A 27,948-nucleotide genomic window follows, 5' to 3' on the forward strand; every position below is an offset into this window, starting at 1 on the left:
ATGTGACTTTCACGTTTTGTGTCGGGCGCTTTGCAAAAGAACAATAACGACTGTTGTTAATATATCAAGTTGGACGCGGCTCGGCGAACGGGAATCACGCAGTTGTCTCTTGATCACGAAGCGAACGCTTAAGTAGTAAGTTTCATACTCGGTTGCATAATTTTAAAAAAAAATCTTTAATCTAGGTCGCAGTTTGGCTTATTGCTCATTAAAACTGGGTACAATATTTCTATGGTTTGGACGATTTTCTTGTTCACATCTGATTACGACGTCACAAAAATAAAATGTATTACCTCATATCTAGACATAATACCTGTCAGAATGGGTAATATTATGCTATTGTTATATTGTTTTATTGACAACTTATCACAATTAATGAAGTTTGCTTTTACCATGTGATGAGATGTCACAATACTTAGATATAATATCTTTTGTTGAAATGTATTATGGTTAGAACAAATTAAGTTCTCAAATACAACGGATGCTTATTACAGTTCGAATGAATAAAAGTTTTTTATTATGTGTTATCAATGACATATTCACAACCTTCCAAAGAGCTCGGAAATGTTTGCTTGTCGGAAAGGTCCACGAAAATTGCGATTAATTGGATATTACAATAGAATTATAAAAAAAAATGTATATTTGAACAAATTTCAATTTTTTTTTCAATTTGAAGTAATAAACACTTAAATAAATTAATAAAGGTTTTTTCAATATAAAAAAAAAAAAACAAACACAAATACACCTAATAAATAAACTAGTTAAACTTTCTTAAATGACTTTTTACAATATTTACATACGTGTATATGTAATTATGAATTTTCCCAATTATTTTAAAGATAACCCTTGTTTAATTATTTGAAGTGAAGTTAGATATTTATTTCCTACCTAGCTTGTACTTGGGATTTGATTGGTTACAAAGTCGGGTGTAAATATCCGTGCACCCGACTTGAGCCGGGTGTAAATAAAACGTGACGTCACAATGCATACATTCTCAATACGTGGTTATCTAATCGATAGATTGAGACACACTCTGATGTTTACAAAGCTTTTTTTTATTGGTACAAAGGAAATAAATTCGTTTGCGGCCTCAGGGTGTATGGAATAAAACCGGGGTAAATTCCCGTACACCCTTGATTGAACCTGGATAACTAATTATATTGTTGCCGTACAATATGTACCTTGACAGGTTATATATCAATGCATATATTTAATATTCACGTTCCATACATTATTTATAAAGTAACAATGGTATATAAAAATCTACGCTAAAAAGAGTTAAACAAATTTAAAAAAAACGATTTTAAGAAAAAAACAATTGTTAAAGTTTTACAGCTTATGTTGATCCTGAGAACAGATTCCACGACAGATTATAGTTCATGTATTCTTTCAGGAGAATGAAGGTTTTTCTGCAATCAGTTTCAAACATAATTGTAAAGAAATATATAGAACATTAGCACATTATTTTAAACTTCAGTGGGTTCATCATAAATATGTACCTATGTGAAATAAACTCCAATTGCAAGCACACAAATGTATGAAAGCAAAAATAGAAATATGATAGGAAATGATCCACTAGCAGAGACTGTGGTAGCAATTTATAGAACATATATAACGGTTTCTGTTACTATAAGTACTAGACCTACTTACAGTTTACGTAAATTGTATAAGCTGGCGAAGGCATTGTCCTGTATCGTGGTGATTTTGTTGTCGCCAAGATAACTACGAAAAGAATAACAGAAATCAAGTATAAATAGTCATTTCGCAACATAAGACCTTTAAGAATGTTAATCTGGCGAGGGCATTGTCCTGTATCGTGGTGATTTTGTTGTAGTTAAGATAACTACAAAAAGATTAACAGAAATCAAGTATAAATAGTCCTTTTACAACAAAAGACCTTTAAGAATGTTAATCTTCATCAAATTATATATTTAAAAAAGTTGAGATGAATAAATTCCTTAATTTTTCAGAGCCGTGGAGGTATGGGTTGGAATATTTTATACGCTATATCGATTACCTTAGTCACTTGCATTGGTTTGTGATGTAATTTCCCAAATAAACGAGCTTCACTTTTTATATAATTAATAAAATGTTAGCAATGTAAGAAATATACAATATAATTACTAGTTTTCTGCATTGTAGCTCATTATTCTTGATACATTTTTGTGCATACATTAAAATGTCGCTCATACGAACATATAATAACAAATACAAGTATGCTTAAAATACATGTATATGCATAGGTAAACTACGACTTAAGAACTACTTATCATAACTTGGCATACACTTACCTATATTGCCGTCTTTTGCTTGCAATTCTTAATTTTACTATTTATATTTTTATTTTTAAAATAATTTCATTTTATTGATGTTAAATTTACAAGCATTAAGCATCACATGACATTGTATTTGTCTTTAGCCAGTGTATATTTTTCTTGTTAAATAAAATATTGGTTGGTTAAATGTCATTTGAAAAACGTTGCTTTTTTTCAATATTTTAAAACTCAAATAAAAATAAATTGCAATTTTCAATAAAAAATGTATGAAATCCAAAGTAAAAAAAAAATGGTAGGAAATGATTCTCCAGCAGAGACTGTGATAGATATTCATACAACATATATAACGGTTTCTGATACAATAAGTAATAGACGTACTTACAGTTCACGTAAATTGTATAAGCTGGCGAAGACATTGTCCAGTATCGTGATTTCGTTGCCGGAAAGAAAACTAAGAACAGAATAAAGAATGATAGTGTAGATAGTCTTTTTACAACATATACCCTTTAAGAATCTTGATCTTCATCAAAATTTATATGATTGATTGATTGATTGTATACTGTTTAACGTCCCTATCCAGAATATTTCACCGATATGGAGACGTCACCATTGCCGGTGAAGGGCTGCAAATTTAGGCCTATGCTCGGCACTTACGGCCTTTGAGCAGGGAGGGATCTTTATCGTGCCACACCTGCTGTGACACGGGGCCTCGGTTTATACGGTCTCATCCGAAGGACCGCCCCATTTAGTCGCCTTTTACGACAAGCAAGGGGGTACTGAGGACCTATTCTAACCCGGATCCCCACGGGGCCAAAATTTATATGAAAAAAAATGTTATAATTCAAGCCTTAGTTTTTCAGAGCGCTGCAATCATCGATTGGAATACTTTTTATACGTTATTTCGATTACCTTTTGTCTCTCTCATTGACTTTGAAATTCAGTTTCTCAAATAAACGAGTTCTATTTTTTATGTAATTGCTCAAAGGTTAGAAATATAGATACAGTATAATTACTCTGGATTGCAGTTCATTATCCTTAATAACTTTTTGTGCATGTACATTGTACATTTAACAACATGCAAAAGTATAAATATACTGAAAAACATATGCATAGCTAAACTGCGAATTTAAAAAGAATATATTTTTTATTGTATAATTAAGGAAAGACTTATCATAAAACGCATACAGTTACCTTCATTACCTTCTTATGCACAAATTTGTGAATTTTACTATTTATTTAGAAAAAAAATAATGTTAATGTATAGCGTGTACGAAATTTGGCGGAAATTGACTTTTGAATAAGTCAGCGTAGATTTGATTTAGCACATTTCTTCACATTCTTATTTATGTGCAAGACATTTAGCTTTGTGCTTGATTTATAGTGGTTGCTGCGATCCGCCAAAGCCACTAAAAAGAAAACACAGCTAAATGTAGTACGTTTACAGTATTTGAAGTAAAGGTTGCCGTATAATAAATGTATATATCGTCACAGGTTGTAAATCAATGGCATGCGTTTCATATTTCTGGTTCATACATTATCATACATTATTTACAACGGAGAAATGGTAGGTCTTTACAAAAATCTGTGTGAAAAACAAATTATACAAATAAAAAAACCCCGAAAAAAAAACATTATTTAGTATTACAGATGATGTTACTTCTGAAAACAGATTTCAAGAGAGATAAATTTCAGATATTAGTTCATGAACCTACCGGTAATTCTTCAACAAGTTTCAAACATTATGGTAAAAAAAGGGATTCAACAATCACAAGCACTTTTAAACTCGAATGGGTTCATCATAAAGATTTACCGGCAGCTATGTTAAATTAAAAAGTATTAAGGACAGATGATACAAACAATTTTTTTCTTTGAAAAAGATTTAATATCATGTCTCAAGTTTAGAAATGTGGATAATTCTCAGAATATTTTCTCCTAAGAACTGGAAAATTAAATAGACTAGGAAAATATTAGTAATATTTCAATAAAAAACAAATATTGATAAATCATAGTCAGTAAAGGTTAACAGGTGAAAACAAATTTCAAAATATGTTACCTTGGTGCTAAAAGTGTAATATAAACCTTAGAAAAATATACCAAGCCGGGTGAATTTTAATAGAAGGAACAAAATGACAAAAAATTAGCAATACTACATAGGCTGATTTTTACAATTTAGCTTTTCCTAATAAAATTCACCTGGCTTGGTATATTTTTCCTCAGTTTATATTACACTTTTAGCACCAAGAAAACATATTCTGAAATTTGTTTTCACCTGTAAACCTTTACTGAATGTGTTTTGTCTATTTTTGTTTTTTCATTGAAATATTACTAATATTTTCCAAGTGTTTTTCATAATCCTCTTCTTAGGAGAATAAAATCTTAAAACCATCCACTTTTCTAAACTTGCGACATGATATTTAATCTTTTTCAAAGAAAAAAATTGTTTGTATCTTCTGTCCTTAAGTATCATATGTATTTGTCTAAAGCCTGTGCATATTTTGTGTTGTTGAATAAAATATTATTTGGTTGAATGTTATTTGAAATCATCTCTTTTTCAAGGACGTTTGAACTAAAATTTGAACCAACTCTAACTTCAACCAAAAATGTATGAAAGCAAAAGTTAAATATTGGTAGAAATGATTCACTAGCAGAAAATGTGATAGCATTTAGTTAACATATATAACGGTTTCAGTTACAATAAATACTAGACATACATGTACTTACAGTTCACGTAAATTGTATAACCTGGCAAAAACATTGTCCTGTATAGTGGTGATTTCGTTTCCGTAAAGATATCTACGAAAGGAATAATAGAAATCAGACGTTGTTCGTCTTTAAAATTACAATGTTTACACTAAAGAAACGTGATCTTCAACAATACATGTCTCTATTTTTTAAAAACGATGAATGAAACCCATCATTGTTCAGAGCGGTCAAAACATGGTTCTAAATTCTTTTATACGTAATATAGATTACATATGTCACTTGGATCGATTTTGAAATGATATTTCTCAAATAAATAGATAAATAAATTTAAGTTTACTTAAATTTTTTATTGTAATCAAAAGGTGTCCACCTTTAATTTGAAAGTCTGAAATATTCTAGCTGTTTTTTTTAATGGTCATTTGTTTCTTGTCTTAGGAGAGGCAGAGATTGACCAATCAAAATCAAACAAATGAAATTCCGACCCGCGATGCGTCACTCTGCTTTTTCTTCCATCTACATCCTTGGAGGAGGGACGTTTTTCAAAATGAGTTATTTACCCCCTTCCACCCCGCCTCCACCATTTTTGTTTGTTATTTAAATTTATATTTTAGCGTTTTCAGACCCATTTTCGAGATTTTTCTGTTAACTCTTAGTGGTAATTATTGTAAATTTGGAATATTCCCCTGTAAAAAATTGGTTTTTTTCTACATCTTGATATGTTGTGTCTGCTTAAAATTATATGTCATTGTTATTAATACTCTTGAGAATTTTAAACAAATTATTAAATTATCAAAGGTGGCAACACACGGCAATGTGTTTTACAGACTTTTTACTCATTGAAGGAGGATAAGATAAGGTGTTCTAGCGTTGAGAGGATTATGGAAATAAATTAGCCAGTGGATGGGTAACCGGGCTATCAAAATACTCATTGCATTAAAATAAACGAGTTTTATTTTTGTGATTTATAAAATGATAGAATTATAATTACAGTATAATTACTCTGCATGCAGTTCTATACTCTTGATAATTATTTGTGCATCCAGTAAAATGTCATACCTATGAAAGTTGCACAACATATACATGTTCATACTGAAAATATATGTATAGCTTACCTGCGAATTAAAGAAATGTTACTTTATCATTATTTTTCAGGGATGATGTATCATACAGTGACATGCACTTACTTCCATTACCGTCTTATGCTTAAAAGTATGAACTTTACTTTTTCTTTTAAAAATAACTTCAGTTCAATTATATACCGTCACATGTCGTAAATCAAGGCCATGTTTTTTTCATATTCTTGGTTCATACATTATTTACAAAATGAAATAGTGAAGTGGTATACAACAATCTATGTGAAAACCGAATTAAACAAATTAAAGTAATCGTCTTTTACAAAAATAATAATTAAAACAATAATAAAAGGTTAAGAGCTGATATATACATATTTCATGTTTTCCTTTATGCGCATGCGGGTAATTCTTCGAGTAGTTTCAAAAGTATGACAAGAAAAAAATATAGAGGGTTCCAACAAACAAAAGCACATTTAAACTCAGATGAGTTCAGTGTAAAGATGTAGCTATGTTAAAGTAACAATTATAAAGCACTTCATGTATTTGTCTTTACCATGTGCATATTTTTTGTTGTTGAATAAAATATTGGTTTTTTGAATGTCATTTGAATTTTTTTTTTTCAAAAAAAACTTTAACAAAAATTGAAATAAACTTCAATTTCAATAAAAATATATGAACACAAAAGTAGAAAATTGGTTGGAAACTAGCAAACTAGCAGACACTGTGGTAGACGTTTATAGAACATATATATCAGTTTTTGTTACATGCATACTAGATTACTTACAGTTCACGTAAATTGTATAAGCTGGCAAAGACATTGTCCGGTATCGTGGTAATTCTGTTGTTGTTAAGATATCTACGAAAAGAACAACAGAAATCAAGTATAAATAGTCCCTTACAACATACGACCTGATCTTCATCAAAATATATATTAAAAATCGAGATCAATAAAATTATTCAGAGCTTTGAATATTTAAATACGCAATATCGATTACCTAGGTCACTTGTATTGGTTTGTAATGTAATTTCCCATATAAACGAGCTTCATTTTATATGTGATTAATAAAATGTTAGAAATATACAGTATAATTACTATAATTGTGCATAAAATAAAATGTCGCTCATATGAACATACAGTACAGGCAACGCGGATCCCGTATTAGACCGCGTCCCCTCCGCGGTGTATTAATCCTTTCCGCGTTACACCGTCGCGGGTTTTGATCGCGATGCTACCTGAGACCGTGTTTACACCGCGGCGGGGCCCGTTACCGTTATTCTTCAGCTTAGATGTTCTTACCTGTAAAATATGGTCGATTTTTAATCGTGTCGAAATGAGGGGGGGGGGGATTACGACCACATTAATATTTATAGATTTGTACCATTACATGGATTCTTCAAAAATTCATTTTTAAGTTTTATCAAATTGTTTAATAAAAAACATCTTCTTTTTTTTTTACCAATGGTCACCTCAAAATCAATTCATTCTCAAAAACGTCTGTTAACAGTAATACATGTAGAGTATAGGATGAAATAAAGTCGAATAATTTATTGAATATATTAACTTAAATTTTATTTTCAAAATCAATAATGCCACCCCAAATGATCTTCAAATTGCTAAAAAGGTATAATTAAAATTTAAAGAATGTTGTGATATCGCTTCTCTTTATATGCACTGTAATCCGGTGTTCACAATTAGCCAGTGCAGTTGCAGTTACATGTACCGGTAGCTCTGTGTTTATTTATCTGCGAGATTATATCAGTCATTTGGTTTCATTTAGAAAAGTACCGTTACTTCTGTATACATGTCTGTAATAAATAATAGCATGAAAAACGGTGATAGATAGTGATACATAATTACAATTAAATTTTAACAAAATACACCTAAGTGTAGGAATACCGTTGCTCCATTATTATGCGCCACATTGTAAGACTATGAACTAAATATCGACGATTTTTTTTTTTGGGGGGGGGGGTCTTGTTAATAAAATAATCACAGGTATTTCTATTCAGAATATCAATAATATCATAGCTAGTATTTAAATGTATATCTATTTTCTGCTCTTTTCGAAAATTACTAAAATCATGTTTATGAACATAAACAAATTTCAGATTTTTCCGGTTCAAATAAAACACAAACATAAATATGGGCCCTAAAGATATTGAACACACAACACAGAAATTAACTTATTTTAATCAGCAAGTTGCCATGCTTCAAGTTTTCAGGTGTCTGTGTAATCGTTCGGTTTTCCTCAGGTAAGTTTGGTGTGGAGTGGAGCTTACTCGAAGCGGATGAGAAGCCCCGAGGGAACGACGCTGTCTAGTGTACATACTACCTATATACACAGGATGTTACCTGGGTGTATTACCTGTATGCGTTTTCCTACGACATTGTAAAGCGAAGCCGTTTTTTTTTATGTGTAACTCATGAATTGAAATGCATGAAATAAAGAATGTTTTTGTTGCAGACAGAATCCTTTTTAATTTTTTTGTTTCAAATAAATATTTTCAATAATTCGACAGTTTTAATATACTGTATTTTTCTTAATCAAATTTTATGACAAAAATACATTTTATTTTACCACCAAAATCTGTCGTTGTAATCTGGCGACAAGAAGGGAAGATATTCAAATTACATGTCATGTACATATGCTAAACGAAAGAAGAAAGTGGATCATAAACAAGTCTCTCGATAAATAACAATAAAACTTAGACAAATTCGACAAATGGTCAATAAACTGATAAATCAGCGGTAGTTTTATTCGCTAGACTTAGGAAATTGATATACTGATCAAAAAGGAGGAAAAACGATCATGCACGTGCCTTAATATTGTGATATTTTTCTTCTCTCTATCTCCTCTCTCTCTCTTTCAATCTTCTAACTGGTACAGATATAAACAGACACGAAATAACATAGTTACTGTAATGGATCATTATTTGATTTAATTAATATCAAATACTTCATTAATTTGTTTTAAATTTTTTTTTTTTACTTTAAAATTTATTCTTTTTATACACTCCGTTTAAAAAAAGCAACGATAATTTGACACAAATTCCAAGGCTTATATCGCATCTGAAAATGATATCGATGAAATAATAATGAAACAATGAATCAGATGTGTTGTTGAATGGCTAGACAACGATGTGCACATCCAGCGAGCGTTACCCAAGGTATGCTATAAGACAGGTGTGAAACCCCCAGGGCATGTCGTTTCCTGCTCAGGCACTGCTAATCCCTATACACAGGAAATGATCGCGGCTAATACTTAATACACAAAGAAACAGAATTTGTCAAAGAAAACAAAAATATATGAATTTTTGCACTGAATATAAACTATAATTTCGTCTGTGAAGTTTATCATTACACCTGCACATCCTATCTTATCTATTGAACACGAAAATCGAGAAAGATTAAAATTAAAAAGACGTATTAAAAAGTAAAACATGTTAATGTGAAGGTGAAAAACGATATTTTTTCTTGATCTCTTGTATAAAGTTCACGTGCTCAAAGTTAGCTCTCGTCATCGAATGCTTTCCGGTATTTGACAATTTGAGAAAAATGCCTGCACATTTATATAAAAGAGGGAAATACATTAAAGAAAATTAATCAATTAAATTAACTTAATTTGGGAACAGAACATAAACGATGAGAAATAAAGAAGAATAGAAATTTTTCTTGATATCTTGGATAAGGAAAATTTAAGTTCACGTGCCCACTACATGTAACTGCAAATGCTCGTCATCGGATGTTTTCCGGTAATTTGACACTTTAAGAAAAAGTCTGTACATTTTATATACAATAAATCGAAATTAATAAACAATATGAAGATGTACATTTTTTAAAGATGTACATTTTTTTTTTCAAATGAATGCTGAAAATCGTTCATCGAAACTTAAACAGTCTGAGTTCAACATTTATTACAGTTTGCATATAATATGAAGATTAAAAAAGAAAAACTAATTAAAATTTCTAGTATTTAATTTTGTTTCTTGATAGATTCTTAATAACACAAAATAATTAACCAATTGCAAAGACGTAACAATTTAATTAAATTTTCTATTCAATTTCAAAGATTGATATGTAATTTTAGAAACAAAAATAAACTTATTTTTTCTTAGTTTAAATTCTATTCACAGCAAAATTTATTAATAAACACACGGGTTTTTTTGTTTGTTTTTTGTTTTGCTTTTTTTTTTTTTTTTTTTTGTTGTTTTTGTTTTTTTTTTTTTGGTTACTGGGAAAATTTGCAAATTACAATTCGGGGAGATAACTCCCGTTTCTTTACGATACTAATTGTCAGTAATTGATCGAAGATTTAACCGCGGCGGGGACAGGTAAGTGACGAATTTCCCGCGGAGGGAACGCGGTTTACCTGTCTACCTTGCCAATACCGCGTTGTGATTATACCGCGGCGGGGACGCGGGAAATACGGGATCCGCGTTGCCTGTACTGTATTATAACATTTACAAGTATATGCTGAAATATATGCAGAGCTAAACTACAAATTTAATAACATTTAATGTATTTTTTTTTAAATAATATAACTTAGGGACGTCTTATCATGAATTGGCTTACTCTTAGCTCCATTGCCGACTTTTGCTTGCAATTGTTAATTTTTATATTTATTAAGGTCTTCCGTCTTCAACGGAAGACCTTCTACTGATTCTGTTGTTTCTTTTCCACTATTATTAGCCCCGTGGGGATCCGGGTTAGAATAGGTCCTCAGTACCCCCTTGCTTGTCGTAAAAGGCGACTAAATGGGGGCTGTCCTTCGGATGAGACCGTATAAACCGAGGCCCCGTGTCACAGCAGGTGTGGCACGATAAACATCCCTCCCCGCTCAAAGGCCGTAATTATAAGTGCCGAGCATAGGCCTAAATTTGCAGCCCTACACAGGCAATGGTGACGTCTCCATATCAGTGAAATATTCTGGAGAGGGACGTTAAACAGCATACAATCAATCAATCAATCAATCCACTATTATTATTATTATTATTTTTCTTACCGATTTTGTGCAGACGATTTCTCGAGAACGCCTCGACAGTTTTTCATGAAACTTTCAGCAATGATAGGAAACTATTTGAACTTCATGCGTTTTTTTTTATTTTGCCGTCGTCACTTCCGGTCGCGAGATATGGCCATTTTTCTGTTTTTAAAGTAAGTGTCATTTTGTCCGAGAGTGTTCTCGAAAACGGTTGGAGATTGGGTCCTGAAACTTTCAGGGATGATAGATTATGACTCGTAGATTTGAGAAGGCTATATAGTTTTTGTTGCCGTCGCGTCCGTCGTCCACCGGAAGTAGTTTAAAAATATGCAAAATTTTATTTTTTTTCTTTTTCAAATGTTTCTTTTAGAGGCAAAGAGAGTGTCTCGAGTAATATTATGTCCACCGGAAGTAATTTTTTCCAAACCGGAAGTAGTCAAAAAATGAACATTTTTGCTCGAAATTATCAGGGATGATTTCTTCACACTCAGAGAGGAGTTATAGGTCATTTTAAGTACTTCCGGTCACACCGGAAGTGAATTATAAAGACCGGAAGTTGTTTGAAATTGATAGATTTCACTCTTAAATGTGTTCTCACGTATTTTGAATAATTGATCAGAACACTTTTTTATATTTAAAGTTGTTTTATAACCTTATCAAAAATTGAACGGAAGACCTACTCGTTGCTCGCAACGAGATCTCATCTAGTTTTTTTTTTTAATAATTGCATTTTATTGATGTTAAATTAACAAGTATTAAGCAGCACATGTATTTATCTATAGCCAGTGCATATCTTTCTTGTTGAATAAAATATTGGTTGATTGAATGTCATTTGAAAATCGTTGCTTTTTTCAGTATTTTTAAACAAAAATTAAAATAAATTCCAATTGAAAACAAAAAAAAAAAATGTATGAAAGCCAAAGTAAACATTTGGTAGGAAATGATTCACCAGCAGAGACTGTGGTAAACGTTTATAGAAGATACAGTGCAGGGAACTAATTTTGTTACAAAAACCAGCATCAGGATCAGCATAAGTAGGATCAGGATAGAGCTAGCATCAGCATCAGCATTTAAAAAAACAGCATTAGTTGGATCAGCATCAGCAAGCAAAGGATAGAACTAGCATTGACCTATTTTAAAACCAGCATTGACCTACTTAAAATCAGGATTATCCTGGTTTACTAAAACTACAGATTTGATTTTCACAAAACGAAACCGCAAATAGGCATTCCTATTTCAGTCGGAAATAAATACAAAGAATGTATTTCTTGCTGACAAATTGGCCAATATAATCCTAAGATTATTATTAAATTAATTCAATAGCAATAACCCCGTGATATTTTCAAATCTGAATCAGCTGATCACCAAACGCTATAGAGTCTACTGATGAGGCCACGCCACGGATTGCTGATATTGAGATCGGTGAAAAAGGGGTAAGTAGTTAGGCTTGCACATGAAAAATCAGTTAAACAATATAAAAAAAGTATGATATTGTGAGTATGACTAATTACTACGAAATTCCATAGGGTTTTATAGGCATACACATGCTACGAAGTTTTTCAATCCGAATTTCCTCTAAAATTACGGAAGTCAGAAATAAAAGTCACAGTGCATTTGACGAGATTATCTGCAAGCAATTAATCATAGACTGAGGTGTAATGGACAAAACGTAATAATTAATCCAATGCAATAGGTGATTTTATGTTAATGAATCTGGTGTAAATATTTTTTAATGCAAAAGTTCTTAAACTTTATATAAAAACTTGTGCAGAAAAATGAATTTGTGTATGTACAAAAAAATCATTTTGAAATAGCTAAAATAATTATGATATATAGGAGAGAGGACCTGTTCTTGAAAATATGCATACATTTATTTTAAAACTTTTTCACTACATATTCTTTTCATTGTTTGATGAATAGCATATTCTTCATAGTGGAAAATTGTGTATTCAAAGTAGTTTGTATGTCCTTAGCTGCAGATCTGTAGATCTCCGAAAAAAATATATATTGATAGACTGGAGAACTACAGTGCCACCCATTGCAAAAAAACTGTATATATTTATTGCGCACAAAAAAGTTTGCTCGGTTCTTGATTAATTCTTCCAAATTCTTACCTCAATTACAAAAAAGGAAAGATTTTCAAAAATTCCTTTATCCTCAATCAAGTACTCTCATAGTTGACATCTGTCAACGAAGCCTATTGGACCGAATTATCTTTGAAACCAAAATGGCAGTATAAATAATTAGCAAACTGTTCAATGACTACAATATCAGGATCAAGAGGACTATTAACAACAATTATGAGGAATGTTTGGTTGTGGAAACAGCGAAAGAAATGTTAGGAACACATGGTTAGTAATATGTTGAGATTACAGTTTTAAAAACATGGAGAAATAAATTGAGAACCAAGCGCTCTATTTTGTGCGCAATAAATATACAGTTTTTTCAATGGGTGGCACTGTATCTCTCCGGTCTGTCAATATTTTTTCGGAGAGCTACAGATCTGCAGCTACTAAGTATGTCCTGTATGTAGAATTTATTATTTAAATGTACTTGAATCCATTTATACCCTTGCAAATAAGATCTCAATTCAATCAGATACACAAACTTTAATCAATAGGAAGTCTATATAATTATATATGCTATATATAATTATTTGTTTTTTTCCCCAAATTTTTAAAAATTGTGGGAGATTAAAAAAAATAATAATAATATTTAGGTGATCAATCATCAATGAATAAATCTTGTCTTCTTTGTACTTTTATAGAAATGGAGTTATATGAACAGTCCACAGTTTTGTTGCTTCATCACCGCACACAAGAATCTAGATCTAATTCATTCATATGAAGACGCCAACACGTTCCGGTGAAGGGCTGCATATTTTAACCTGTACTCAGCACTAAAGCCTTTGAAAAGTGAGAGATCTTTTTCGTACCAACACCTACATGAACTGCGACACTGGAACTCGGTTTATATGGTTTCATTCAAAGGACCGGACAATCTACATACAGTGATGTCGGAGACTGATGATTCAAACAAAATTCTGCTTTTTAAAAAAGACAAGTGTTCTTCATTCCTAAAAGTAGAGGGCAGGGACAGTAGAGGACATGAACAGTATGATGTAATGGTGGATTTATAACTTACAATAAAAAAAATTCTAGAAAGTGAATTGAAAGAAACTACTGGTGATAAAGAAAAAAAACTTCATTTGTTCATGCCAATTCCATGATTATATTTATTTATTTATTTGACTTTATTTATGACATAATATAATACAAGTGAAAAAGAGTGAATATGGGACATGAATTGTAAAACTATTAATTTAATAATTCAATGATTACACTATTTCATAAAATTGTAAAAAATGTTATGGGACACTTTGTAATTCTATTTATATTATAATTTCATTGGTTAACTTGGCACTGACTATAAATAAATTGTAATTTTTAGACACTGGAAATTTTGTTTTTATTGTTTCCATGAAGTTAAAATTCGACATGTGTACTTTGTTGTTCTACAACAAACATAAAATAATCTTTATTTTGTTTCCTACTTCAAATATATTATAATACAGCACTATTAGCTTCTAAGGAGTGGTAGAAGAAAAATTTGGTAAAGATGATATAAGATTTTGCTAAATTTTCATAAAATGATCATTTTACCAAGGCGGTTACTTAAGACAGAACAGAAAAACTGATAGAAAATGTTATTGTAAATTTCATGTTAAGCATGTTAAGTTTTCATGTTTAAAATTGCAAAATTTGTTTTGTACAGTACTTAATTAACAGTTTTAATTTCACATGTATATCATCAAGATGAAAAGAATTATCTGGCTAGCAGCAAACTCTTAATCTATGGTACACTAGAGCATATGTAAATATTGGATGATTTAAACTACAGACTTAAACAATTAGGAAAATGTATTTATTACACTGCATGTCTAGTATCATGATATAAGGGAAGAAATATCTACACAGTAAAACATGGTTATAACGAACACGCTTTAAGGCCAAAAGAAAATATACTCTTGTTTCCTGTCCCCTGACCAAAAAAATTAGGGTTGGTAGGTTAGGGAAACAAATTTATTCTGGGAAAAAATTTTATTTTCAAAACTCAATGAATGCAGAACTGCCAGAACATATAATATGTAATAACAAGAAAGTTCGTTAATAAAGATTTATTAAGTAAAGGTATCCTGTACACTTATGATGTATTAGTTCTGTTAATGTTGTTGGTCAACTTTAGTACTTTAGGAAAATAGTAACCCAAAAAATGAAAATGCAATAAAAACTTTTTGGGTCAGAGGGTAAAATGTAGGGTAGGACGGGTCACAGGAAACAAGAGTATTTTTTATTTCGGCCTAATGAATTCATGCTGATGATGGAGTCATTTTCATTCCCTGTGCTGGTTTTAAAATCCTATGGATAGTGAACATAATTTTAGAATGTCAAAAAGTGTGTTTCCAAGGCATTTAAAATACTACAAGCTTATTTTTCTGTGTATTTAAATGATTTACTTCAGTCTAAAATACCCTACGTAACAATGTGTTACCCCCCACATTCAGTCTCTTATTGCAGATTTATAAATATGGAATTTTCCAATTAAAGTTTTTAATGAGTTAAATTAAATGAATCAGGACACACCGGTATTACTATTTTTGTCATTACAATTCATTAATCTTGGCACATCAGTGAAAATTTTACCAGTCATCTATAAGTGTTTGATATTCTTTTTCAAGTGATCTAAAAAATCTATTTTTAGAGTATTCATGAAAATGCAATTAAGAATTTTATATGCTTCATTCAGCTTCAATAAGAACACTACATGTAACAGAAATATTGCCTATTTACATAGAATGTTGGTGTCCTCAAAAATAAAATATATCAGGGGCAGTATTTTCGCCCCGTATTGTTTTTGCCCTTTTGAACTTGTAAACAATTTTCCCCCGTTTTAAATTTGCCCAAGTCATATATCTTCTTTTTAAGAAATTTGAATTTGCCCAGTTTTAAATTCGCCCAATCAAGGATAGGGCAAAAGGGACGAAAATAAAACAAGGGTGAAAATTTCCATGTATACAGTATCTCTCAATTAGTACATTATACTTAAAACAAACATCACACTATTGTAAAATATATGTTTTCATTTATTCTATAAAATCAATTTATATATGGAAAATTATCATGAACAGTTGTAAGATTGTACAAAAGAGCAGGGATGCATTGCTATTTACATACATCTCATATCTAATTAATATGAACAATACACAAATCACTTGAAATCCACTTTAAACTTTAAATTCTGTCCATTTCATTTTAGATCTAAGTGGGAGATAACTTTAAAATGTATATATGTATGTCAACAATGGATTTGGCGCACATCATCACATAGGTTTTAATGCCACTGTCTGATTAACAGAAGTTCCTGGCTTGAATTTTCACTATTTTAACAAACAGAATTTCATCAGCTGGATTTAGGTCCAAAGAGAAGACCAGCATACTTTAATCCTGAAGGAATTTCTGCTTTGCTTACTCTGTCATGGGCCTGAAAAATATGAAACATTAATTAGGTTAATTTCAAAAAATGCCAAATATTAAAAAACAATGCTATAAATACAGTTTTAACTACAGTTGTTAACTTTATACAGTGAGTAATGTGTACATCACACAAATATACAAATTACAAGCTTAGGAGGAAATTATTTTAGAATTTTACACATTTAGAGCAATTTATTTTATTATTTTTTTTCCAGGTAAAAGAAAATAAATTGTCACTGACTACTAAAACTCTAAAGTACTTCTCCTATGAAATAGGGGCACAATGACAATAAGTATAACTTTACAAATTGAACATAATTTGGCTATTTAATATCAAAGTAATGATCACAGTTTCAAACACTCATCTTTTCTGTTTTAACTCCAGTAAAATTTAAAAGGAGCCATTGAGGCTGAAATGATTAATCGATTATAATAATAAAGATTCTGTGTGAGGATTAAGTACATGTATATCGATCAATATGTATGTAAAAATATTTAAATATGGCAAAAAAAATAAGGCATTTTTTTGTTTATACTTATATTTTGTGTTAATTATATACGATAAACATATTTTAAAGTCAAAATTTTTATATAAAAATACATACCAGTAATAATTCTCACCACATATAAAATAATTTTGTTTTACAGCGGATATACCATGTATACAGCTTATTCTTTTAAATCAAATGAAAATTATTCATAAATAATTGTGAAGAAATGGTTTGTTCTTAAAATTTTTATGCCTTCGGATCGATAGATCTGAGGCGTATATTGTTTATGTCCTGTCTGTTTATCTGTTCAGCTGTTTATCTGTCTGTCTATTGTCAATTGGAACATTTGCCATAATTTTTTAACTCTGAGAGGCAAAGACTTGATATTTGGCAGGCGTACTCAACTTAAAAAGACACCAACTTCAATGACCTTGTGACCTTGACTGTGACCTGCATGCTTAAAATAGTTCTTTCGAACTTTTACCATAACTTTTGAATCATAGGAGATGGAGACTTCATATTCGGTCTGCATATTCCACTAATAAAGTTCTTTCAAATGACATTGAGATCAATGACCTTATGACCTGGACTGTGACCTATATGCCAGTTTTTTTTAACTGTGTTACCGCTGGCCGCACAGTGTTTTACAAACACATCTTGTTCAATACAAAAAAAGACTTCCTGATCAATATGACCAATTCAAATATTTGATACATATTGACATTGTATCGTAGCTCCGTTGAAATATAAGGATAGATACATATCTGCCTTCTGAAAATATTATATATCTGTTTAAAGCCTTAAGTACAATCTAGATTCTACTCGTAAACCAGACACAGGACAGTACTTAGGGAACAGCCTAACTAAGACTGCAAGGATAAAATCCATAACTATGCATACTACATGTATTGTTTATCGACTTCTAGATTGGTTCAAAAGTTGAAATATATGTACACTGTACTACGTTTGAGTGGACTTGGTTATCAGTCGGTCAGGTTAAATATGTACATTACCACATTATTGTAAGCATGAAGCTCTCCTGCTCTTGGCCGCTTGATCAAAAAATTTCCTAATCTTTATCTTGATGCCTCAATCTTGATTGTGACGTCATATGACATTGTAAGTGAACATCCATGGGTTTCTTTCCATCCCAATTGAAATGATCAATTTACATTCATTCAACAGTGTTTCTTACACTGCGGCTGGGTATCATGTAAATAGAATGTTCTATCGTTAAAATATTGTCCTACAGAGTCAGACCCGGTTTAATGATAGAATTTGTTCCGTGTATTCGTAATGTAGCAGAAAGGAACACGTGCGATAACTTGCATAGTGCATTTACTAGGAACAATCTAGAGAGTTCTGAATGTATGTAAACATGGCAGGTAATAAATTTGAATCGAGAGAAAAACATTGAGAAAATTAATTGGATTTTCATATTTATATGGATTATTTTTTGGGGATAAAAGGCATAAGCAATCTCAAGAAGGTTTGTTTTGATTATTTTGGTAGTTATTCCCAATGCAAATCTTTTTATATTCTTCAAAATCATTTCGGAGCAGATCCGCTCTGATCTGCTACGTTGCAAGTATATGGGACGTATTCTAACTGTGGTGAGGGCCTGTATCGAGACACAGTAAGATCATTCTAACTAGGTATCATGATCAAAGTAAAATATCTTAATTTATTTGCAAATGGTCAATATTTTAATGAGAGCTCCACAAAATACTAATGATCGAGCTACAAAATATTCTTTCTCATTTGACCACGGTCAGAATGGGAAAAGGTTGTACATTTTGGCCGTGGTTGCAACAATGGGTTATGTATAATTTGACTTGATACTTTGTAGATTAACTACAGAATACTGCATCTGCAGATTCTAAATTTAAAAAAAAATTCATTTATTTTTTATTCAATTGTAAAAATTGACCTGTTTAAAATCACATGGGTTTAACATGTTGAAATGCCTTAATCGCTCAGAATTTTGAGTTTTTAATTTTTTGTTACACTACATCTGTTTCACATAATCTTTACTATTTTCATATAATCTTATTTTTTAAAAAAAAGCATTGTTTACATACCCTCTGAGTGGTTATTGTAGTGACTGTACTGATGGTCTATTGGTTCCTTGGATTACGACTTAAAATTCCATTTAGGCTAAAGCATAATATTTTCGCTAAAATATTCACAGGACACGCAATAAATTTTCATCTGGATTTGACATAAACTTCATCATGTTCATTGACCATCACGTTTCCATGCTTACACGTTGCACACATTAGGTCTATTCCACCTACTGAAACTGCATCACAAAAAGGATAAAACATCGCATTTTAGCTGCAATCAATATCGAATAACTATGTAACAATAACTTCGCAAGATGAAGATTTACTTCCAACTTCCACTATGTCGCCATTTTGTTTTTTTTACGATTGCAATACGACAAAACGAAATTCGTTAAAAATCGCTATTTTTTTCGGTAAAAACTGAAAACAGATAAAGGAAAGTCATTTAATACAAATTACAAATAAAAATTACCCCAAAAATTATTTTTAATGGCTTAAAATAGCGATGCTGTTTTTTGAATTATCCACTTCCGGCAGGATAATCCTACTTCCAGTAGCATTACTAGCATTGACCTAGTTTCAAACCAGCATCAGGATAAGGATCAAACCAGGATCAGGATAAGGATAACTAGCATCAAAATCAGCAAGCAAAGGAAGCATCAAAATCAGCAAGCATAGGAAGCACCAAAATCAGCATTGATGCTGTAACAAAATTATTTCCCTGCACTGTATATATCAGTTTCTGTTACGATAAGTACTATACATACTTACAGTTCACGTAAATTGTATAAGCTGGCGAAGGCATTGTCCTGTATCGTGGTGATATTGTTTAAGGAAAGAGATCTAAGAAGAGAATAAAGAAATACAGTGTAGATAGTCCTTTTACAACACATACCCTTTAAGAATCTTGATCTTCATCAAAATTTATATGAAAAAATGTGATAAATAAAACCTTCAATTGTTCAGAACGCTGCAAGCATCGATTGGAATACTTTTTATACGTTATATCGATTACTTTTGTCACTCACATTGATTTTGAAATGAAATTTCTCAAAAAAACGAGTTCTATTTTTTATTTAATTGCTAAAATGTTGGGAATACAAATACAGTATAAATACTCTGCATTGCAGTTTAATATTCTTGATAACTTTTTGTGCATGCTTAAATACGAGGGCTGTTCGGAAATTTTTGAGACAATTACATTTACTCTATAAAGGACGGAGATAATTTCATGAAAATTCATCAACATCTTATAAAGAACGTTTAAAACACTTAAGCAAATTTTCTAAGTCCTACGATAATTATATAAGTTTCTGTGAAGTAATAAATATGCATATGTCGTTCGACCCGTAGCAGACTCGCTACGTCATTTAACGTTACGTTAGCCGTAGATTGTTTCCCATGTGAAACGATCGGGAAGCGTTTAATACTCTTCCTTCTTTGTTATTACATATATAACATTACAAAAATCAAACAGTCTCTTTTTTACAACTATTCTTTAAAAATGTATGATGTTGCTACCCCAGTCAAAAATTTTCATTCATGGGAAAGGACGACTTAGAATCATGCGGTGCCAATTTATGCAACGCGGGTTAAATACGGTAACGATATCAATACTGTATGAAATAACTCATGGTCGTCCAGATCTTTTAATTTCACTCTTGTTTAATTAATTGCTAATGAAAATGTATACCAAGGAAAGAACAAACCCTAACACATCATTTTTTCTCGTTGTTATTGATTTAGCAGGTCGCTCAGTCTTGAAAAAGGTTCTGCATTGCGCTACACAAAAATTTAGGTATGCTGGCTGCTCAGCCCTTGACGTCAAAATCCATTTTTTTGTTGTTAGCAGATTTTTCTACAGCTCTTAATTTTTTTTATGATCTCCGTATTTCTGAACATTTCTGATCAAAATTCTATCAAAGCTGCACAACATGAATTTGAACCAAAACTGAAAAATTATACACTTAAACTGAATTATTTTCGCTCTCATTATTGATCCACGAAGAGTTAGAATTTTGGGGTTATATATTTTCAATGTCTGATTCCGCGACTGCTCCGGGTACCCCTTCTATTGACACATTTATATACCATTGTCGAGAAAATATTTAAGGATTTCAATCCCTAATGGGACCAAATTCTCCACCCTTAAATGTCCGTCAAGTACACAATACTCTGATATTATATTAAAGCATTTTATAGTGGAAAAGGATTGCCCACGAGAAATTTTCAAAAAGTTCATTAATTAAGGAGTAGTTAATTAACAAAGATTGCATTGAAGTCTATGGGGAAAATCGTTTTTTTCAAAATAAAAATTCAAATAATTTGAATATCAATAAATCCTGTGGTGGATAGATGCATTGAAATATTAAAAATAGAATGATAATTGAAAACAATTTTTTTACGAGCTACATTTTTTTTAATTGATTTTTTTATTAATTAAAAAAGGGGAGATAACTCTTACCAAAATTCAAGGTCATGAATTAGGACACATCCCACTAAACATACTTATAGTAATAAATGGGAACTATGTCTAAATAAACTGAGTATTGAATGCCTACATATCTTTTATGTTTTCAATTTCATTGAATTTCTTCCTATTAGGGATTGAAGACCTTAATATTTGTAAAATATTTCTTGCTCTTATTAATTTTTAGTGTATGTCAAACGTATATGCCGATTTTCACTGAAAGACGTTCATTAGAAAGCAAAATATACACAATGTCTCAATAATTTTCGAACAACCCTCGTATGTGACTCATAATAACTGTTAACAACATGCACAAGTATATACTGAAAAACATATGCATAGCTAAACTGCGAATTTAAAAAAAAATTACTGTAAATGTATTATATTTAGCGTGTACGATATTTAGCGGAAATTGAATTCTCAACAAGTTGGCGTAGATATGATTTAGCGCTTTTTGAATATGCTTTACTTAAACCTTTTTACATAAAGCATTTAGCGATGTACTTGATTTAGCGGAGGCTGCTTTCTGCGAAAGGCGCTAAAAAGAATACACAGCCAAATGTAATACGTTTACAGTATTTTTTTAATATATAAATAAGGGGCGACTTATGATAAAAGGCATACAGTTACCTCCATTACCGTCTTATGCCCAAGTTTGTGAATTTTACTATTTATTTTAAAACATAATTTCAGTTCAATTATTTGAAGTAAAGGTTGCCGTACAATAAATGTATATATCGTCAAAGATTGTAAATCAATGGCATGCGTTTCATATTTGTGGTTCATACATTATTTACAAAGGAGAAATGGTAGATCTATAAAAAAATCTATGTGAAAAACAAATTAAACAAATAAAAAAAAAACTTGAACAAAAACACGATTTAAAGTATTACAGCTGGTGTTAATTCTTACAACAGATTTCAGGAGAGATTAAATTTGAGATATAAATTCATGAACCTACTGGTAATTCTTCAATCAGTTTCAAGCATTATGGTAAAAGACATAGAGGAATTCAACAGACACAAGCACATTTAAACTCGAATGGGTTCATCATAAAGATGTACCGGCAGCTATGTTAAACTAAAAAGTATTAAGCACCATATGTATTTGTCTAAAGCGTGTGCATATTTTGTGTTGTTGAATAAAATTTTATTTGATTGAATGTTATTTGAAATCTCTCATTTTGATCTAAAATTGAAACCAAATCTAACTTCAACTAAAACTGTATGAAAGCAAAAGTTAAATATTTGTAGAAAATGATTCAATAGCAGATAATGTTATCGACGTTTAGTGAACATATATAACGGTTTCTGTTACGATAAATACTATACATACTTACAGTTCACGTAAATTGTATAAGCTGGCGAAGACATTGTCCTGTATCATGGTGATTTCGTTGTTGGAAAGAAATCTAAGAAGAGAATAAAGAAATATAGTGTAGATAGTCCTTTTACAACACATACCCCTTAAGAATCTTGATCTTCATCAAAATTTATATGAAAAAATGTGATAATTCAAACCCTCAATTGTTCAGAGGGCTGCAAACATCGATTAGAATACTTTTTATACGTAATATCGATTACTTTTGTCACTCACATTGATTTTGAAATTAAATTTCACAAATAAACGAGTTCTATTTTTTATTTAATTGCTAAAATGTTGGAAATATAAAAACAGTATAAATACTCTGCATTGCAGTTTAATATTCTTGATAACTTTTTGTGCATGCAAAAATATGTGACTCATATTAACGTTTAACAACATGTACAAGTATATACTGAAAAAGATATGCATAGCTAAACTGCAAATTTAAAACAAAGTTATTTTTTTAATATATAATTAAGGGACGACTTATGATAAAAGGCATACAGGTACCTCCATTGCCGTCTTATGCTCAAATTTGTGAATTTTACTATTTATTTTAAAACATAATTTCAGTTCAATTATTTGAAGTAAAGGTTGCCGTACAATAAATGTATATATCGTCACAGGTTGTAAATCAATGGCATGCGTTTCATATTTGTGGTTCATACATTATTTTCAAAGGAGAAATGGTAGATCGATACCAAAAAACTAAGTGAAAAACAAATTAAACAAATAAAAAAAACTTGAACAAAATCATGATTTAAAGTATTACAGCTGATGTTAAATCTTACAACAGATTTCAGGAGAGATTAAATTTGAGATATTAGTTCATGAACCTACTGGTAAATCTCCAATCAGTTTCAAGCATTATGGTAAAAGACATAGAGGAATTCAACAGACACAAGCACATTTAAACTCGAATGGGTTCATCATAAAGATGTACCGGCAGCTATGTTAATTTAAAACGTATTAAGCACCATATGTATTTGTCTAAAGCGTGTGCATATTTTGTGTTGTTGAATAAAATTTTATTTGATTGAATGTTATTTGAAATCTTCGAATTTTGATCTAAAATTGAAACCAAATCTAACTTCAACTAAAACTGTATGAAAGCAAAGGTTAAATATTTGTAGAAAATGATTCAATAGCAGATAATGTAATAGACGTTTAGTGAACATATACATGTATAACGGTTTCTGTTACAATAAATACTATACATATTTACAGTTCACGAAAATTGTATAAGCTGGCGAAGGCATTGTCCTGTATCGTGCAGTGGTAATTTCTTTTCGGTAAAGATTTCTACGAAGGGAATAATAGAAATCAGATGTAGATAGTCCTTCTACAATATATACCCTGAAGAATCATGATCTTCATCAAAATATATTTAAAAAAACGATGAATGAAACCCATCACTGTTCAGAGCGGTCCAAGCATGGTTCGGAATTCTTTCCTACGTAATATATTGATTTCAAATGTCACTTGCATTGATTTTGAAATGTAATTTCTCATATAAATGAGTTTTATTTTTGTAATTTACAAAATGATAGAATTATAATTACAGTGTAATTACTTTGCATTGCAGTTCTTTACTCTTGATAATTTTTTTGTGCATCGATAAAATGTCATTCCTATAAAAATTGCACAACATATACATGTACATACTGAAAATATATTTATAGCTTAACTGTGAATTTAAAAAAAAAAGTTATGTTATTATAATTTTTAAGGGCGACAAATCATACAGTGACATACACTTACTTCCATTACCGGCTTTGCTTAAAATTATGAAATCTTCTATTTCCTCTTAAAACAGTTCAACTATTTGAAGTGAAGGTTCATTTGGGATACAAGTACCTACCGTCACATCAAGGGCATGTTTTTTTCATATTCGTGTTCATACATTATTTCCAAAATGAAATAGTTAATTGGTATACAACAATTTTACGTAAAACCGAATTATACAAATTAAAATAATAGTCTATAAATTAAATCAATAATAAAAGTCTAACAGCTGATTTTACCCCTGAGAACGGATTCCTTGAGAGATTATATTTCATGTTTTCTTCTATGAGCATGCTGGTAATTTTTCGATTAGTTTCAAACAGTATTGTAAGAAAAATATATAGAGAGGGATCCAAAAAACAAAAGCACATTTAAACTCGAATGGGTTCATCGTTAAGATGTAGCTATGTTTAATTAAGAAGCATAAAGCAATTAATGTATTTGTCTTTATTATGTGCATATTTTTTTTGTTGTTGAATAAAATATTGGTTGGTTAAATGTCATTTGAAAATCACTGTTTTTTTCACAATAAAGCATGCATCACTTTGACAAAAGAATTGACCTATAGGAGAGAGCAATTTCCTGAAAAAGTGACAATTAAATAGTTAATCTTTATTTGTTGTTTTCTACCGAATATATGTCTAATTTTTTTCAATTTGTATTTTGTACCTAATACTTATTATCTACTTTGCAAAAAACCTCCAAAGTTGGCCAGAACACCATTTGGTCCGTTAAAGCGTTGATTTTTGCATGTATTTTGGCCTAGAAGTCCTTCAGGGCAGGCATATGCCCCTAAATAAAACTGTGATGTTTTGATAGGTTAAGATGTCAAAAATAATTTAAGATAGGATTTTTTTAGGGGCACGCCTGCCCTAGGGTCGAAATTCACAAAAAAAAAACAAAAAAATAAGGAAACCCGATTTTGATAATCTGCTTAAAATTTATGCCATCTTATTTTATAGTCAGTCTACGTCAGTTGATATATGTGCTGACAATTACACTATCGATACATTCTTTTTAAAGTCGGGGATTCGAATCCACCTGGTAGCACGCTTTTAAAGTTTTCATTTTTCGCCTGTACAAAGACTATTTCATTTTTTTTTTATAGACTTGTGCATTTTCTTTCAATTATCTATCCTTAGTGCATGCCCATTCTTGATATAAGAAACACTAAAGAGATATCAAATCGTAACAATCCAATGTACAGTTGTAAGTCAGGCGGAACAATTTAAGCACACTTTTTCCAAGAACAAGAATAACTCACTCCGTGATAATGGATACAGGCATTGAGCTGCGATGAATTTCCATCGTATATATTTCTTAGAGTTTAAAGGTCATACGAAACAATAATTGGAACACGTTGAGTTATATAAGGGAATACGTTACTCAATGTTAAATAAAAATAATTTTAATTCTCTAAGAATAATTTAATGCACATTCACTACGGTAGAGGTGATCAAAATTACTTGATCACAAAAAGTATTCTCAATGATCGCCGCTTATCTCCCTTAGCTGATGACGTCAATAAGACCCACTTGTATGTAAACAATAGTTAGTGTGTCTATGGAACATAGTGTTGTTTTTCTACATATCTTTGAAAAATGCCACAGTGCGCTGCATTTAACTGCAATATTCGGTCACAGAAGGGAGTAGCAATATTCCTTTTTCCAAAGGATACAAAATACAGAAGAATTAGGGTGCAGAATCTTCGACGAGATGGATTTATAGTCTCGGACACCTCAAGGTTATGCGCGAAACATTTCACAGATGACCAGTTTTCAATACATCAATCTGTAGCCAAAAAATGTGGATACAAGAAAATTGATCTTAAGCCAAACGCAGTACCAACGATTTTTGATTTCCCCAAGTCTGAGACAAAGAAGAAACTCCACAGCTTATTTCAAGCGAAGGGCACTGGAAGTAAGCCATTGTATGAAACATCAGAAATGTGAAATTTGAATAAATCAATATATTTATTATATATAATTATACACATATCAAATAAAGACAGTACTATAAATAAGTAAAAAAATATTATTATAGTTCATGTACGATTATATTTTATAATTTATAAATATCAAAATTTATTCAAGAGAGAGAGAGAGAGAGAGAGAGAGAGAGAGAGAGAGAGAGAGGGATTTTTTGAAGTAATCACCTTCTGTAAGATTTTCAAAATCCGCACTTTGAAATAAATAATAAAACAAAAATGAAATGAATAAAGATTTATAAATTTTAGACTTTTGGGGCACTTAATAAATCGCAACAAGAAGAGCCATGCGACACTCAGCTACTTACATAGCCCAGCGACGACTCCATACCAAAAGGTATATTGACCCCGCTCCCCCCACCTCTCCCCGAGATACGCTAGGCCTAGTGTTTCAGCGAATTTGTTTTTAATTTGTCATGTGATCATTTTAAACTTCAGATTGAACATTTATAAAAGATAATATCACAAAATAGAGTAGAATGCTGTGGGTTTGATTAAAATAAATGTTTTCGGGGCCGGAGGGGGATAAAAGTGTAAATTATGGGAGGGATAGGGTCTTGTCTCTAGCACATTTTTGTCATATACATGTTTATGTTTTATGTTTTTCTTGCAGAAATAAATCTTTTTTTTTTTTTTATAAGATTTCCTCAAGTGTCTGAGGAACTTCTTCAAGATCCTGATGACAAGCTTAAATATCATGCATTCACCCAAACTTCACAAACATCTAGCGTAGGTTTTTTAAAAAATTTTGTTATAAATAATTCTATAAAATACATGGATATATATACCTGTGTGTGTAGTTAAGTGTCTAGATTCAATTTAAGCAATGATATTTGAAGTCTGAGGCAATAGGAAATCATGACAAGATTAATCTGTATGAATATTAATTAATCCTATCTGATCTGCTGAATATAATCAACAGGGACATTAGAGTATCAGCGTACAGGCGTCGCCTACGACAAGGGAAATCGGAATACAGGTTGACGATTGTTCCAGCAAGTCATGTGTCCCCGAAGACACAGAGCTGGATGACACGTGGACCGATTCCGAGCTGGAGTCTGAAATGGATGATTCAGACACAGAGTGGAGCCTGCCGTTTGAGGACGACAATAAGGAAGATGAGGTAAAGCCTAGAGATATAACCGATTTAGCTGGTGACACAAAATTTATTATCTACAAAAGCAGTCTGGAGCAGCTCCTACCTAATCATTGTTCA

At 31.1% G+C, this 27,948-nt stretch overlaps 2 protein-coding genes across 2 annotated transcripts in view; one reads left to right on the forward strand and one right to left on the reverse strand.

Annotated features, from left to right (window-relative positions):
• The window catches only part of LOC134248107 (leucine-rich repeat-containing protein 15-like), a 55,003-nt gene extending 30,776 nt beyond the window's left edge, over nucleotides 1-24,227 (reverse strand). The window contains exons 1-7 of the mRNA XM_062730529.1: nucleotides 24,186-24,227; nucleotides 22,935-23,006; nucleotides 19,897-19,968; nucleotides 6,837-6,908; nucleotides 5,019-5,069; nucleotides 2,659-2,679; nucleotides 1,651-1,722 (exon numbers count right to left, since the gene is read on the reverse strand). Coding sequence (XP_062586513.1) covers nucleotides 1,651-1,722; nucleotides 2,659-2,679; nucleotides 5,019-5,069; nucleotides 6,837-6,908; nucleotides 19,897-19,968; nucleotides 22,935-22,981 — 335 coding nt within the window. The 5' untranslated portion in view covers nucleotides 22,982-23,006; nucleotides 24,186-24,227. The remainder of the gene's footprint in view (nucleotides 1-1,650; nucleotides 1,723-2,658; nucleotides 2,680-5,018; nucleotides 5,070-6,836; nucleotides 6,909-19,896; nucleotides 19,969-22,934; nucleotides 23,007-24,185) is intronic.
• A 2,119-nt stretch (nucleotides 24,228-26,346) lies between these two features.
• On the forward strand, nucleotides 26,347-26,697 carry LOC134248118 (THAP domain-containing protein 2-like). Its single transcript, XM_062730537.1, has one exon. The coding sequence runs from the start codon at nucleotides 26,347-26,349 to the stop codon at nucleotides 26,695-26,697; it is 351 nt and encodes a 116-aa protein (XP_062586521.1).
• The last annotated feature ends 1,251 nt before the right edge of the window (nucleotides 26,698-27,948 follow it).

This window comes from Saccostrea cucullata, unplaced genomic scaffold, assembly GCF_032062105.1.
Source record: "Saccostrea cucullata isolate Sc308-1 unplaced genomic scaffold, CSIRO_AGI_Scuc_v1 ctg3164, whole genome shotgun sequence".
In the NCBI taxonomy this organism is placed as follows: Eukaryota; Metazoa; Mollusca; class Bivalvia; order Ostreida; family Ostreidae; genus Saccostrea; species Saccostrea cuccullata.